The sequence below is a fragment of the Ixodes scapularis genome, unplaced genomic scaffold (genome assembly GCF_016920785.2).
Source record: "Ixodes scapularis isolate PalLabHiFi unplaced genomic scaffold, ASM1692078v2 PGA_scaffold9__187_contigs__length_104089568, whole genome shotgun sequence".
Taxonomy (NCBI): Eukaryota; Metazoa; Arthropoda; class Arachnida; order Ixodida; family Ixodidae; genus Ixodes; species Ixodes scapularis.
The window spans coordinates 4,298,218-4,313,724 of record NW_024609884.1 but is presented as its reverse complement, the minus strand read 5'-3'; the positions used below and the strand labels follow the sequence as shown (position 1 = coordinate 4,313,724).

The 15,507-nt window shown below is 47.3% G+C and overlaps 1 protein-coding gene across 1 annotated transcript; it reads right to left on the bottom strand.

Moving 5' to 3' along the window:
- Positions 1 to 220: 220 nt before the first annotated feature.
- Positions 221 to 12,177, bottom strand: LOC115326167 (N-terminal EF-hand calcium-binding protein 1). The gene is made up of 12 exons (XM_040504863.2): positions 11,921 to 12,177; positions 11,348 to 11,372; positions 11,097 to 11,205; positions 10,435 to 10,558; positions 9,229 to 9,398; positions 1,405 to 1,520; positions 1,245 to 1,312; positions 1,098 to 1,151; positions 926 to 1,035; positions 785 to 862; positions 417 to 508; positions 221 to 357 (listed from the first exon to the last, which is right to left on the bottom strand). Exons 1-12 carry the CDS (start codon positions 11,978 to 11,980, stop codon positions 302 to 304), a joined length of 1,062 nt encoding a protein of 353 aa, XP_040360797.1. The 5' UTR covers positions 11,981 to 12,177; the 3' UTR covers positions 221 to 301.
- Positions 12,178 to 15,507: the final 3,330 nt, after the last annotated feature.

Sequence of the window (15,507 nt, the reverse complement as noted above, 5' to 3'; positions counted from 1 at the left end):
GCTCTTTTTTTTTTTTTTTTTGGGGGGGGGGGGGGTGGGGAGGGGGGCATGAGATTTGAGGAGATAATTTTCTTTACGAGACACCTTTAGACAATATTTTCGTACACTAATGCAAGAGCTTGCCACTTCAAACGACGCGTGCCGTTTGTCCTGTGCATTTCCGCGTGTGCAGTCGCGCTAGCATTCCAGTTTTGGTGCGGGGGGGGACCGAGTTATTTTGCTTAAGTGTGCGGTTTATTTCCAGTAACTCCTCTCGTTTGTACAATACGTTCTCCTGGGAAGGTATGGTACGTGGCAGTGATCAAGATGGATTTCCCAGCGATAGGTGTCTGTCGGGGTCTGCCTCCCACCACGCACCTGAAACACGAGCCAGGCGGTCTAGTTTCGGACGGCGTTGTGTTGCCGACTTTCCTCACCGGGTATCTCCATTGTGTTGAGAAACTCTGGCTTCCGAAGGCACTCGATGTTTTGGTGCTGTAGCGTTTTGTACGTGAGGGACCTCAAGTGCCTGGACATAAAAATAGTGCACAGAATCAAAATAAGCCTTTGTGATGCCTGATGCTTCAAAGTGCGATCTATTAACGAGTGACGCCTGGTTTTAGACAGTGCCTGTCAGCTGATGAGAACGAGTCAGGGGAAAAAAAAGGCAAAGGGGCCAAAGGTGCATTTTTGTAATTTGGGGACGCCTGGGTCCTTCCTGGCTGCAAATTGTAGACCCAGGATCACGCCGGCACTCCAGATCGAGTAGCGCAGCTGTATAACGATTGTATGCGTCGCATCTTACTTGTTCCAAGAATCTTCGCTTTCCCAGATTTCATAGACTGCGTAAGTGGTGATATCCTTGTAAAAGCGCACGGATACGCTGGAATATAGAACACACACAGTATGAGTTGGTGGGAGGCGTGGAGGGTCTGAGGCGTCTTACAGAAGGCAGCCGGGACAAGTTGCCGTTTTCTCGGTGTAATGTCTCAGGGAAGTCTGGTAGCTGTCCAGTTGCTCCTCGGCCACGGGAATTGTTTGTTGCACGAGGAATATCTGCCGAAAAACGACGAGTTGCCTCTGACCGGGAGCACTTGGACGGAGGGTAGCGTCCTTACCAAGCTTTCTTCCGTTATGTCCAGCGCATCCTCCTGCGGCTTCCTGAATTTGGGCTAGAAGGATTCGCCATATTTTGCAATCGGAACTGTCGTTGGTGGCGGCCATTTTGTGCTGTTACCCGGAAGCCCCGCTTCCAAGCACCTTACCTGATTGGCGAGTTTCTCCACAATGGCCTCTAGCCTTTTGATTTGGGCTCCGAGGTCCTGACTTGATTCTGCGAAAGAAAGGGGGGAAAAGTAGCTCAAGGCAGGAGCATGGCTGACCGTAGCCATGCTCCTGCCATCGGAGGCGTTTGCCGCAGTGTACCTTCCAAGTGCAGGGACGTCTGCGTGACCACCTGCTTCCTAACGCGGACCGGGAGGCGGCGGCTTGGACATGCTTTGTAGGGTTGGAGGCTCTTCGGAGGCAGTGCATTCTGAGGACTGGGTGCGAAGACACTCGTTTATAGACACTCGTTCAATAAAGGAAGTTATTATAAATGCCTGGCTTCGCGCTTTTTCGTTAAGTGGCTGCACAGCACGGTCTAGAGACGGCCTCAGATTTTGAGACGAGGTTTGAGACATAATATCGAGAGTTACCATGCCTTGCGGCTGTCCATACAAAGACCGAGTTCTGTTTGTGACCAGAGCGACGGAAGACTACCATTTCAGGCCCGCAAGGTGCACGGAATTGAGTGGGTGAACAATTGGTCTTGCCGCCTATGGTCGGACGAGACCAATTTGCGACCATTATTTTGGACAGTTGTCCGTACCGTCTAAATTTGTGTGTGTGTGTTTTTTAATGATCCATGGAGCGGAACTAAACTTTCACCGAAAATGATTAAAGGGGCCCTGCAAGGACTTTCACTGGTTCTTAATTTGCACCGAACCTGAGCGCACTGAAAGTAGTAACTTAATGAAACTTATCTTTTCTCGAATTTCGCTTTATTTTAAAAGTTATAGGCAAATTGAAATTACAAAAAACAAGCAAAAAAATAAGCTCCTTCATGACGTCCTTGGTTGCTTGAGTGGCCGTGAACTAGAGGAGGGGTAGTGAGCTCAGCGAGCGCTCACGGCTGCCGCACTCTGTGTCGACGGCGCGAGAGGGCGCCACTAAAGCATATTCTGGATAGGCTGTATGCAGCGGGCAGTCAGAGCGGCTCACATTGCATTTGCTGCGCGATTAAACATTAATTCGACACGACACTTCATTGGCCACAAACGACAGCAAACACTAAGTAAAGATCAGTTCAGAATGGGAGCGCGAAACGGCGAAACCGCAAGACAGCTGCTTGCCGAAGGCCTTCGGAACGCTCGGAGCTGGTCGGATCCTCCAGTCCATACGACCGCAGCGCCTCCGCGTACATCCGGGACCTTTCCGTGTCGGCTCCTGATCCCACTACTCTTTTCTAGTATGTGCCGCCTTTTCCACCGCTTGGTGGCGAATATGTCGACGGGTCATTTCTTGTTTCCGTACTTTATAAACTGCATTTGTTTCTTTTCTGATCTAAAATGCTGAACTAAAACTACTTTCATAGATAATTGAAACGATTCGCGCCGCTTATATTTTGTATTTCGACTAAAAATAAGCTTTTAGCGGCTCTGACCAGTAGTAAGCCCAGGACCAAAGACGTCACATATCACGCGCTTTCGCTACCGCGGGTCGCCCCCGTCGGTGGAGGAGGTTTCTGCGACGTCCGTTTAAAATATGATGCAGTGATATTTAGTTACTCACTCTGTGCCCGCTGGCTTGCCCGAACCCTAAGAGACGTGGAAACCGCAAAAAAGGTGGACGCTTACATATGATTGCAGGGCCCCTTTAAGGGAATGTCGAAAATTACTATCCTACCTTTTTCTGGTGTGAGGAGTACACTGCTGACGATTAGGAATCTACAAGTCCCCGCTCGTGTGAGTAAGTGGGTGCATTTGAAAGTCTGCCAAATGCCGTCTTGTACATAAATACTCTACCCCAGATACTGTATTTCAAATACTTTTTGGGGGTAATTCGCTATCCTGCAAATACATTTGATCCAAAGTATTTGCTACACTAGCTTTATTATTACATTTCTCAGTATCTTGTACTCGTTACCTCAAATAACATTTTTCAGTGTTTGCAAAATAAAAAAAATTGTCGCTGGAATTTTTTTTACGGGAATAGGAATCGGCACACCCGAGCGCACAGCTGAATCGATTTCAAACATGAAGCGGAAGCGACTGAACACGGCACAGTAGAGAAACCAGGATTAAAAATGCAAACTCAAAATGACCCTTCCCACCCCCTTTTTCAAAACAGAAGAAAAAAAAAACACACACATATATATATATATATAGGAAATGAGTGGGGATAAAAAAATAATTTTTTTTTACCCCCGCTAGGGCAAGAATGGCAGTTTCTTTCCCCAGTCTGGCACTCCTGGGAACACTGTCTGTGCCAGACACCTGTGGGGGACCTTGATCAGGACAGATATTCTTACAAATAAGGCAGGAAACAGGATAGCAGCAGGATGAGCTCTCAGAATGCAAGGTCCTTCCAAAGTTGTACGCTTTCCTGAACGCGCTTGTGAAGCTAAATGTGGGGGGAAAATACAAAAATGGACAACCGCGAGAAAGAGAGCAGCGCAGTGCTTCCCTTGCACACTTCTTTTTGAAGTCATCCGTGAATGTAGCCTTTGGGCAACCCACTTGGAGGAATGCGTGGCAAGTTCCTACGGTACATGATCCCTCCATTTTATTCACTGATGCTTTTGGCTGTCCCAAATTTCTGTTACTTGAACCCCGAATATAGCGGCGCTTAGTAAAGCCGGCGCGTTCAAGGTACGCGTTATAAAACCAGAAGATGTGATTTTCAGGAATTTAACCTTAGGTATAAGGTGACCAGGCACGTAGCCAGGATTTTGTTTCGGGGGGGGGGGGGGGGGGGGGGGGGGGGGCACCCGTGACAAAATGCAGTATGAGGGGGAGGGGGGAGAGGATGTCCCAGCGAAATGGAAGATTTTTTTTTTTTTTTTTGGGGGGGGGGGGGGGGGTTGGGGGTTGGCCGGCCCCCTCCCCCCCTCCCCCCCTGGCTACGTGCCTGAAGGTGACCTCTTTTTGCCTATTTGTCTTAAAAATATCATCGTGTAACATCTACGCTACTTATTCGACTGGGACTGCATAGGATAGCGCTGCGATTTTGTTTTGTTTGCTTCGGTTGCTTGCAGGTAAGTAGTCTTACTGAGTAGAGTATTTGTACTCTTGACTACTCAAGGTATTTTACTGGGAAAGTAATTTGAGTAGTAGTTAAAATAATTTATGGAGCAGGTATTTAGTAACTTAAATACTTTTGTTGGGTATCCTGTAGGGCTGGACATTTGATCGATTAACCTACCGATTAATCGATTAATGCTTTAATCGTGATTAATCTTTTTAACCGGTTAATCAATAATATTTTAACGAACCAAAATAAAGTAAAAAGTAAGCGCTTTCACCACAGACAAGGACGGGAACACCTCTATGAAGGGCAAACTTTGGGTCAAAGTTTAGCCTAAAGTAAACTGTAGGGGGAAGATTTGTAACTCCTGAACAAGGTACAGAAGGTTACACGTCTCCCGGCCACTTCAATAGCGTTTGAGTGTCCGTTTAGCGCAGCAGAGAGAGACTATAGTGTGAACAATCAAAGGAGGTTGCTCTTGCCGGATAATATCACCGAACTTTTTGCCTCATGCAGCTGAAGTAATAATGTGTCAGTGCCTTCGAACTGTTCTTAACTACACATCAAGGTTGGTTAATAATAAAACTTGTGTATTAGGCCCTTTACCTCATGTTCAGCAAGGGCAAAAACAGAAAACAAATATTATTTTTTGACTTATTAAAAATATTATGCATGGAAATTAACGAGACCGATTAATCGATTAATTAATCGATTAAAATGTGGCGATTAATCGGGTTAAAACTTTTAATCGACGCCCAGCCCTAGTATCCTGTCCAACGCTGTCAAATGTACCTTGCCTTGATCTTGCGGACGTAATTAACGCTCCGACCAGGGCGCCCCTAGCGGCAAACGGGTCAGAGTCATCGGGAAGCAGTCGCTGCGTTGTTTGTGCGTTGTAGCGGCAGTAGCGGCTTAGTGCTGTAGTTTCTGAGATGGCTATTCCGCACCAAAAAAAGCCTCAACAATTGCTGCGTGGTCGACTGCAACAGTACAAGAACGCGCACGGCACGAAGTATTACAGCTTCCCTTCGAAGCCGCGACGAGGCGGAGCTCCTCAGGCGCGGCGCGTCGACGTAAGTGGCGTTTCTCAGTTGCAGCTGGCGTTTTGCTTTGTAGCTGCTGACGAATAATACCATTATCCTTTTCTAGCGACGATGGAAAACACGTACGCCTACAGCACACTCTAAAATATGCAGCAAACACTTCACAGAGAACGAGGTCGCCTACCCAAGCTACACCCCACCCTTGGATTTTTTTATTAGCCTACAACAGGTGTCTCCAAACCCAGGCCCGTGGCTGACCGCGGTCCTTCCAATGAAGCCCGGCCCGTGGCCCGCTTCCAGCAAGTCCGTTGCTACCGGCGCCAAAAGTAAAGAAACGGCGCCGCGCATCAACCGCGCAAACTATAAGATACCACGGAGACCGAGAAGAAAGTGCCTCTAACACAGGTTCTCTCGCCATATTATTCATTGGACATGGTCATCATTAGCGTCACTATTCTTAGTCCCCTGATACATAGCGTACATATCATATGATGCGTATGCTGGAATGGACCTTTTTCGAGAAGCGCTCTGCGCACGCGCGAGCGCCCGATGCCAAGCGGCGGAAGTCGGCACGAAAAATCGAGGAAATTCGAAAGGAGGCTGTGCATCAGGCGAGTAGAACACGTAATTGTAGCATATATATAATTGTGTTACACACAAACAAAAAAAAAAAAAAAAAAAAAAAACTGGACGGAAAGAAAAACACGACGTTTGGGTGGACGCCACGGATGTCCATCTTTAAAGTCGCTTTGGGCACGCGCCGCAGCTCAGAGAGCGAAGAAACTGGTAGCGTAGCTCCCATTATCGATTGGTAGCGCAGGTAGGTCACTTCCTCGATTTTTAATTCGTGCAGCCACCGCCTGGTGCCGTCGGTATGTGGAAAAGGTCCATTCCTTTGCGTTGCAGCATATCTTTTATGACGGCATAATATATGACTATTGCACATTGTCAGCATGAATTCTACCATTCTCATTGGTGTTCTGCCCTTTGTGAACATGCCAAAGTTCCTATGCGCTTGGGCTAGATTACATTTTAATGTAAAGGATATGTGTTCATGATTGTCTTAGATTGCTTTTTCGTGGCTACTCTAATCAATTTTTATTTAAGTGATTATCTAGGATATTTATTCAGTGTTTCTGTATTTGTATTTATTCATTTATTTCCCGGCCTTCGAGACCGCGACAGATCCCCGATCCAGCCGCTTGGCCAAAACGTTTAGAGAACCCTGGCGTACAGGAAAAAAAAAAAAAGTATATATATAGTGCTGCGAATCGTGGCACGGTGCGAAAAGAATCGCCCGTTTGTTTTCAAGCTGATTCTAAAAGCAATAAACGTACATCATTAGCGCAGTTCACTCCAAAACTAAGGAAATTTTCTTATGTATGACGAAAATAAACCCGGGAGAAGAAGGGGAACAAGGGGGCAAGGGACGAACAACAAATCTCCAAACACAACTAGGTGACTGGTACGCGACCGAAAAAATCCGCCTGGTCCCGGTATCGATCCAGGGACCTCTCCGCAGTGTTGTATGCGTTACTGAAAAAAAGTAACTAAATACGTTACTCGTTACTTGCAAATAAATGTAACGCGTTACCGACCTACGTTACCTCAAAATAAAAAGAACGCGTTACCGTTACCATTACTGATAAAAAGTAACGCACGTTACTGTTGCGTTACTTTTTATTCACGAACTAAAACATTTGCGGTTTCGACGTTTGATATGTGCGTAAGCGCCATAGATAAAATATGTCCATGCGGAAACTTAATTACCCTCTCTTTTTTAGGGTTTCACCCGAATAGTTACAAGAAAAAACGCGGAAGCATATATGAAGCTGATTTGTAACTTGGAAAACGGGAAAGGGAATGACACGAAGGTGTCAATCCCTTTCCCTGCGGGAAGCGAAACGCACCCTTCGACGCAGGAATCTCCCAAATCCACCCGAAGCCGGACCTCTTTGGCCTTCCAGCCGAGGCGACGGCGGTAGCGAGGTTAACGAGCCGCGGGAGAAAACCAGTGGCAGGTGGCGTGTGACGTCAAATCTGACGAGCACCGACGTCAAAGAAAAGTGGAGGACAGCGGCATGTTTTGACTAAGGAATTTATTACTGCGCACTTAAAAAACACACAAAAAAAAATGTAAAATTTTTGTAAGTTTAAGGAAGTAAAGTAACGTAACGTAATTTCGTTACACATTACTCAATATAAGTAACGTAAGTACGTTACCCGTTAGTTCTTTGGAAAAGTAACGAGTACGTTACTACGTTACCAAAAAAAGTAACGCGTTACCGGTGACGCCGTTACTTGTAACGCGTTACCGCCAACACTGCCTCTCCGTGTCCAGTGGAGCGCTCTACCAACTGATCTAACCAGGAGTTAGACGTCAGCAGAGCAAACGAGTTTTATCAGCTGCCGTTTTTGCAGCTGATAAAACTTGGCTTGTATTTTCAAGGTTATGATTGAGATTGCAATTGAATGCAAAGGTGCAAGCGAGCTGGACAGGAATGACGAAAATAAGCATCGGAGAAGGGGGACAAAGGACAAACACAAATTTCCAAACACAACTAAATGACTGGTGCGCGGGCGAAAAAAAAATTTTTTTTTTTCGTCATTCTTGTTTAGCTTGTTTGCACGTTTGCGTTTAATTACATTATCAATCTCTTATGTGCTTACGCGAAGCTCGACGTTTTTTGCGGGCGCGCTCAATTTCATCTGCGGAGTACAGCGCGCCTTCCACTTGTCCGTCGAAACGGACCTCCTTCGCGTCGTACGCGTGGCTAGATTCGTGAAGGAGTTTTCCCTTCGTCATATTGGCACCACGGAAGATGCTTTCCGGACTCGTAACCGCCTTAAACTCCGTCGCGACGGGGGCACTGTCCGCTGTGTTGTTCGTCGCCCGCTTCCCGATGATTCTGCGCCGGCTACCGCTAGGTGGCTGCGAAGAATAGGCGACCGCCGCGACGCGGCCGGGTTGCCCGTTTCCTTGTCGGGGTGGCTCAGCTTTCTGTGGTAATACAGTGAAAGGTACGGGAGCACGGGCTCACGCACCTTGAGCGCCGATTATATATGCGCACGCGCACTGCTCTTCTCGGAAATTCCATCACAGTGAACGTGATTAGTAAGGGGCAGCAGGTGTACTCTATCTCGCGAGTTGTCTGCGGAACATGCATGCACGGACGCGAAGGCGCAATTCTTCCAAACGCTTTGTTTGCACCACCGTGGTTTGCACGTCTTGCGCTCGTGCCTGTGCCTAAAGACAGTTGCGTCCAGAACGAGCGAAACTAGGGTGCCTTCATGTGCGCTTTGCTTAGGGTGGAGACATCTGGCCATTTTGTCCCACACTTTTATTTTTCTTTTTTGTTCAGAAGCGCGTGAAAGAGCGTGTTTATGCACGCGTTTGTGGCTCTGACTGTGCTATGGCGACATTTTGTTTTCGCCGATTTCTTTGTATTTTACCCGTGAGCGCGTGCTGTCGGCATCGGGTACTACAAAGGGTGGCATCACCCTAAACAGAAGGACATTGAGGCACCCTAAGCGAAACGACAGCGAACTGTTCGCCGCACACATCATGGCAAGTCATGAAAGAAGTCACTTCGTGAAGAAATCGTGAGTCACGGCTATGCCGGTGTCCCAAAAATGGCCTAATCTCGAAATCTAAAATGGCCTCCGAGATTCCCGCAGCATAAAGCACCGAGAGTTGAGCTATGACCTCCAAGATCCCCGCAAAGCACGTGTCCAATCCTTCCCTTCGTGTCGTACGTGCAAGCTCCGGCGATTCGGAGGTCATAATTCGGCCGCCTTCCCGACTCGGACGTTTTCTCGTCCATGTGTCTGGTGCTTTACACAGCGCTGGACAGACCTCCTGTGACTCAAATTCACTGGGACAGTTGCACTGCCGTGTAGGCCAAGTAAGATTGCCCACCAGACGACGTCGTCTTCGTCATCACTTCCGTCGATCAGGGGAATCCCATTTTCCTGGAATTTTTTCTGCGCGGTTTCTAACGTCGCTGACAGCTTGGAGAGTTGGAAGACAGCCTCTTTGACGATGAACCTCGTGACAAATTGGTCCTGCAGAGAGCTTCCTTCGTACATCTGTAGTGAAACGCGCGCAGCGGAGTGGAGGTCAACGATCTCGGCCTCCTTTAATTCATTGTACTGCTCTTAGGGCAGAAGCATTCTAGAGGGGATGGGAAATGGGAACTCTTCTTAACGACATATCGCTGCGTCCGTGTTACTTCCTTGTCTGGTTCTCGTCTTTTCGCGCTGTTTTTAATTCCGAAATATTCCGAGCGAGTTATACATGGTAGGTAAAAAGTAATACGAACACCTAACGAGTTGTAAGATGGTACGTTTTCAAGGGAGTCATTTGCTAGGTGGTTAAGACAAGCTGCAACCTGAGGGGAACACATCTCCTTACATTTGTTAATATTCATTTTCATTTTACATGCATCACACCAAATAAAAATCTCATTCACATCAGATTGAATTGTGTGAACTTAATTTTTGAAGTTATTTCCCGCTAAACAACGGAAACATCAACAGGATTAGGGAAGAAAATTTGAGTTGGTAGCTGTTCATACAGATAAGAAATAAGAGAGGACCAAGACTCTGGTGGCACGCAATTAACGGGGGCCGATGTTAAGTAATTTACGCTTAGAAAGCACTCTAACCAAGACGAAATATTTTGATCAACATTGAGTGGGTTAATACCACTGTTTCACGGGCGTTTCAAAGACCTTCAGACCGAAAGCCTTTATAAAATCCCGACTCTGCGGCATGCTGGTTGGCAATTGTACTCACGGTGAGAAGCTCGCTAGGAGCGCTTCTATTTTCCTCACTCTGGACAGTGCACGTGCTACTCACGCGGTTATATTTTAATTTTTTTATGGTGGATAGAAGCTCGGCATTGCACGTGCTTGCACCAGCAGAGGAAGTTGAAGTATCCTCACTCTGGGTTGTGAAAAAAAATCCACCAGGCGGCGACACCCAAACTTCTCGCCGCGAATAAAGGCTTTGGGTGCGAAGGCCTGTAAATGCCAATTAAAGAGGGTAACAAGTCTGCGCAGTTAGAGTTTATGGGATATTTTCTCAATAGCGAATATCCAAACTGTTGTTCCTTCGTCGTCACCTTTTCGATCTGGTGCAATCCCTTGGAGACAGCTGCACTGAGGTCTTCCAAGGCAGCCAGGAGTGCCGAGAAGTTCCCCATGTGTCGCCAAATAAATGAACTCAACTCGCCGGCATCGATGAAACTGAGATAACGATGATCATATGTCACACTGTGCCTGGGTGGCGCTTCTGGTGTTCGTCGATTAGCATGCGACGGTGGCTCCGGGGGCGGTTCGCTACGAGTCCCAACTCTGGCGCGTTTAAAATCGTTCATTGGGTGCTTGGCAACTAGATGCCCCTCGGTTTTTCACGTAAACCCTAAAACTAGATTTCCAAATATTGGAAATATTGGAAATATTAAGAAATTCTGTGTCAAAAATGTAAACTCCGAAAATATGAGCTTTTATTTTCATTCCCGGCAAATCACGTGGGCGATTTCTTTTATTTATTTTTTTTTATTATTATTTTAAAGAAGGTCATAATTTTCATTTTGCGTCCGTTTTCTCGGGTGCCATATATGACCATTGAATAATCATTTTGTTTTTGTCGTATTTAACGTGAGACTTGCAAAAAGTTATCGCATATAAACAGCGATTTTGACTCCTACAAATAAACGTCAATTTATAACGACCGAGTGAACTATAAACAGCGGAATCCCCGCTCAGAAGAGGTACAGCCTACCCTGTGCTGTGGACGTTGATCTCGTCGAAAAGGTCGCAGAGCTCATCTTCCGTCGCGATGGCATCCCAAAAGAAGTTGAGAAACTCTTCTTTGGCCACAACTCCGTCTCCTGCAATCGCAGAGGACCGTCGTGCGTGCCATCAGGTACGCGCCCGTGTGCGGCGTCCAGGGTGTCACTAGCCTCCCATCGCGTCACCGTGCCTGCAATCGCCTCTGTGCACACTGAGGTGTTGAAAACACGCGGTTCTCACCATTGGTGTCGGCCCGGCTAAGCACCTGCGGAAAACAAGTTGCAGCTCAAACAACTGAGGTCGTTCTAAAGAAACAAGACGTAAACTATAGGACATTACACTCTGGCGGAAAACAAGAACAACAACAAGAAAATCGATTTCCAATCCGTGTACGCCCGACCAAAACACGAAGGTAATCGAAGCTCGTCGGAAGAACCGGCGACAGTGATTTCCCTACAGACCCTTGGGGGGGGGGGGGGGGGGGGGGGGGTACACCCCCTTGTTTTTCTGAAATCACCCCCTTAATTCGCAACGACTCCTCTATTCTTAATGCCCCCCCCTCCAACCCACCCCCTAAAAATTTACACCCCCCCCCCCCCCCCCCCCCCCCCCCCCGGCCCCCTAATTTCAATTCCCGGGGAAACCCCTGACCGGCAAGAAGCGTGTCTCGGCGCAGCATCGGCTGCGCCGGACACGCTCCTCTGGGACTTCCCGGAGGTTCCTTCTCAAAGTCCGTCCCCGAGCGAGCCCAATTCGGGGGGTCTAACCCGCGCATTCGAACGGCTACGGACTGCGACTGCGGACGGTTCTTACGTTGAGGAGGACGGAGGTTCCTTTCTGGAGGTTGAGGAACGGGCTGCTGATGTCCACCATGTCCGAGGCGGTCCCCTGCGACACCCCGACCCAAAGACGCCGAGAGAAGCACCGTCTCCCCCCCGTGGGCTATTTTTAAGCGCGAAATGGAGGCGGAGGCTGAGGGGAGACGGGGCTCGAGGTCGGTAGCTCTGCTTACCGGCAAAGCGGACCACCGGAGGAAGGGTTCACGAACAACCAAGCGGAATGTGGAAATAAAACAACACGCCAATGAACTTCCCTCCGAGCGTGCGTTTCGAAGAGCCGCCTTTTGATTTGGGCGTCCCTTGGGGATTTGGGCGTCCCTACCCCTAGTGACGCCACCGACGAGGCCACAAATCCTATCAGATTCTTGAGCTTGAACGCAAGGAGCGTATATGAATAAAGTTGTTGACTTTGAATATGGTTTGCTGACTCGTAAACCGCATGTCGCGGAAGTATCTGACTCTGAGATCGTCCCTCCAGTTTACAAAATAATACGAAAGGACCCGCGTGGCAGGAGCGTGGCCATAGTTCTGAAAGAAAATGTGCACTATAACCGAATGCCCGGTATCGATGATACAGAGATTCTGTGGATTCGTGTCAGCATTTTTTCTACATCCCTTATCATCGGTGCGTTCTACAGACCACAAAGCAGTGGCAATACTCTGGGTAAAATAAATGACTATCTTTCATAAAATGTTCACGCAAATTCTAGAAATATTTTTGCCGGTGATTTCAAGTTGCCTAATATTGAATGGGAGAACACGTGATCATCGTTTCATAGTTCGCGAGCAATATTGGAGCTAGCCTTTTTTCACGATCTCTATCAAATTGTGCGGACTCCCACAAGGTTATCCGAAGAAGGACCCAATACTCTATTTATTTTTTCTTGCGCAGAACTTAGATGAAAGAGTACAAAACGTTGAGGTGGTGGAAGGAATTTCAGATCACGAAGTGCTTACTCTGTCAGCAAATAATGTGACCCACGATACACGAAGTCGTAAGGAATATCTAAACTGTTCTATGGCGCATGATGTCTCTATTATTAATACACTAGCGTTCGCGTTTAGCGATTTTTTTTTTATGCCTACAACACTTGTGAGTGTGATGTTAACTTTTTCTGATATTTCCTTGAAAACGTCGTCTTCAGCTGCATTACCAAGCTTGTAAAAAAAAAAAAAAAAAAGATTACGAAAAAAATGTTTAAATGCGCCGAAGACTCCGTAGACTTTGTAAACGATCAAAATATGAGAACCTTATCGTTCAATTGAAATATGATCTTAAGGAAAAAAATCAAAGAAGCAAAACATCGGTTCCTCAATGTGAGAATGTCCTCATTTCTCAAGTCCTCTCCTGAGAAGTTTTGGCGCTTCATGTCACCATCGAAACCAAAAGTAAATGAATAGAATATTCATAATGAGATTGTGGACGATCCTTATTATATTTCTGATACTTCCAACAAAAATTTTACTTCAGTTTTTAGGTTCGACGAAGGGCGCTGTCCGATCTCGGAGGCAGTCCAGGAACGCAATGAAATCTCTGAAGATGCTTTGCCGGATCACGGCCGGACTGGAAGCGCGCGCTCTCTTTCTCTTCTTACGGCCTTTGCGATCGGCCGGGAGTCAGTGGCATTTTTTCTCCGCATGTAGTTCACTTGCTTGCCGCCAGGGGCGCAACCACCTCACCCCACTTCACCCCACTCGGAGAGTCCCTTCGAGCTGCTTTGCGCTGGTGTTTAACTTCGTAGGTTGTTGTTTTGGCAACGGTTCCTCAGAATACTTCTGATTAACCATGCAAAGACGGTCACGGACAGAAACGAAAAATCAGCTGGATAGTGCACAAGCCCTCGAGGAAGCACCTTAGGCTGCAATATGCACTGTGCGAAAATTGTACAGACTACTTACACCCTCGTCTAGAGCAGCTGACCGACTTCACGTGCGGCCTATGAAATGATGATGCAGACCACGGTATAGATAGATTGGGCCTGCTTACATTTCATGAGAGTGTATGAATTATTTATAATTCAAAGTTCCTCCACGTAGAAGGGGTCCGTCTCCTCCTGTTCTTGAGTTGCAACAGAAGTCCTGGAGGTAAAGACAAGAATAGTCTTTCCGCAATTGAATTCGCTGTCTCTACTTACTACTTTTTATTCACGAATGTCTCGGAGATGTGCGTCGAATATTCACCGTCTTGGGCTCATCAGAAGCTCATTAGATAGTGGCTGAGGGTCTAAACGTATGGATCAGACGTCAAAGGCTATAAAAATCTCGGCTGCAAGTTGCGACAGCGTTGCGATACACTGTCAGACGCGCTTTGTGCAAAACGGCAAAGGGTAGCCCAGGGGTTAGGGTGCCTACATGTCTGTTTGTCTCAGGGTGAAGACATCCATTGTTGCCCTGAATGTGCCAGCGCGTGACGCTCTCGCGCACTCGGTGCGTGACTTGGGCAGTAAAATGGCGTCTATGCATTAGCCAAAGCTACGCGCTCGAGCTAAGTGACAGCAGATTGCGCGCGCTTCAAATGCATAAAAAAACGATTGGGCGGTAAAATGGCTGAGATGTCACCACTCAAGCAAAAGCGCGCGTGTGTATGAAGGCACTCTACCAGGGGTTAAAGCCCCTTGATGTGTTTACGTGTCTTGCAAGTAGCGTCAAATGCGCGAGCGCACGAGGCCCATGTCTCGAGCGGCCCCTGGAAGCAAATGGCGGTGCAGCACTGAAATGAGCGGCCTTTGGAAGCGAATGGCGGCGGAGCACGCGCTCGCGGCACGTATCTCGCGCGTTTTCACAACAATGGTTGGCGGTACTTGTAAAAACGGCCTTTATCAAGGGGCTTTACCAGGGGTGAGGTGACAGCGCCCCCCGCGAATTGCAGCGGGAGGTGGAGATTGCCCCAATTGCAAAGGCCGTAAGAAGAGAAAGAGAGCGCGCGCTTCCAGTCCGGCCGTGGCCGGATATAATTATTTCGGAGGAAGGTATTGTAAATGAATATTGAATATTTACGTTAAAAAGGCGGTTGGGCCGGAAAACATTCCCAGTGCATTTTTTTACAAAGATATGCGGAATGAAGTGCTAAGTAGTTGGTTACAGTATTTTGGAAGTCGCTAGAGACAGTCACTGTCCTTTCAAAGTGAAAAATAGCAAAGGTAATTCCAATCTTACAAGCAGGTGCTTCAAGGGAAGTTTCCGATTATAGACATATTTCTTTGTTTAGTATATAGCAAAAATTTTGGTGTTTAAACACGTATCATCATATGTTGAGCAGAATCATTTTATTTAACGAATTCGCAGCATGGTTTTCACCAAAGATTTCTACCGTCACCCAACTGACGGAGACAGTGCATGAGTTGTAATTAATGCGCGAGGACAAACCGACGTCGTATAATTAGATTTCGAAAAGCGTTCGACCGCGTTTCATATACGAAGTTGCTGACTAAGTTGGCAGTTGTTCTAAATAACGTTAAAATTTTGAGGTGGCTAGAAAGCTATCTGACTATAAGACAACAATTTGTGCAGTTTAACACTGCTTCCTCCGACGTTCGTGACATCTGGCGTCCCACAGGGATC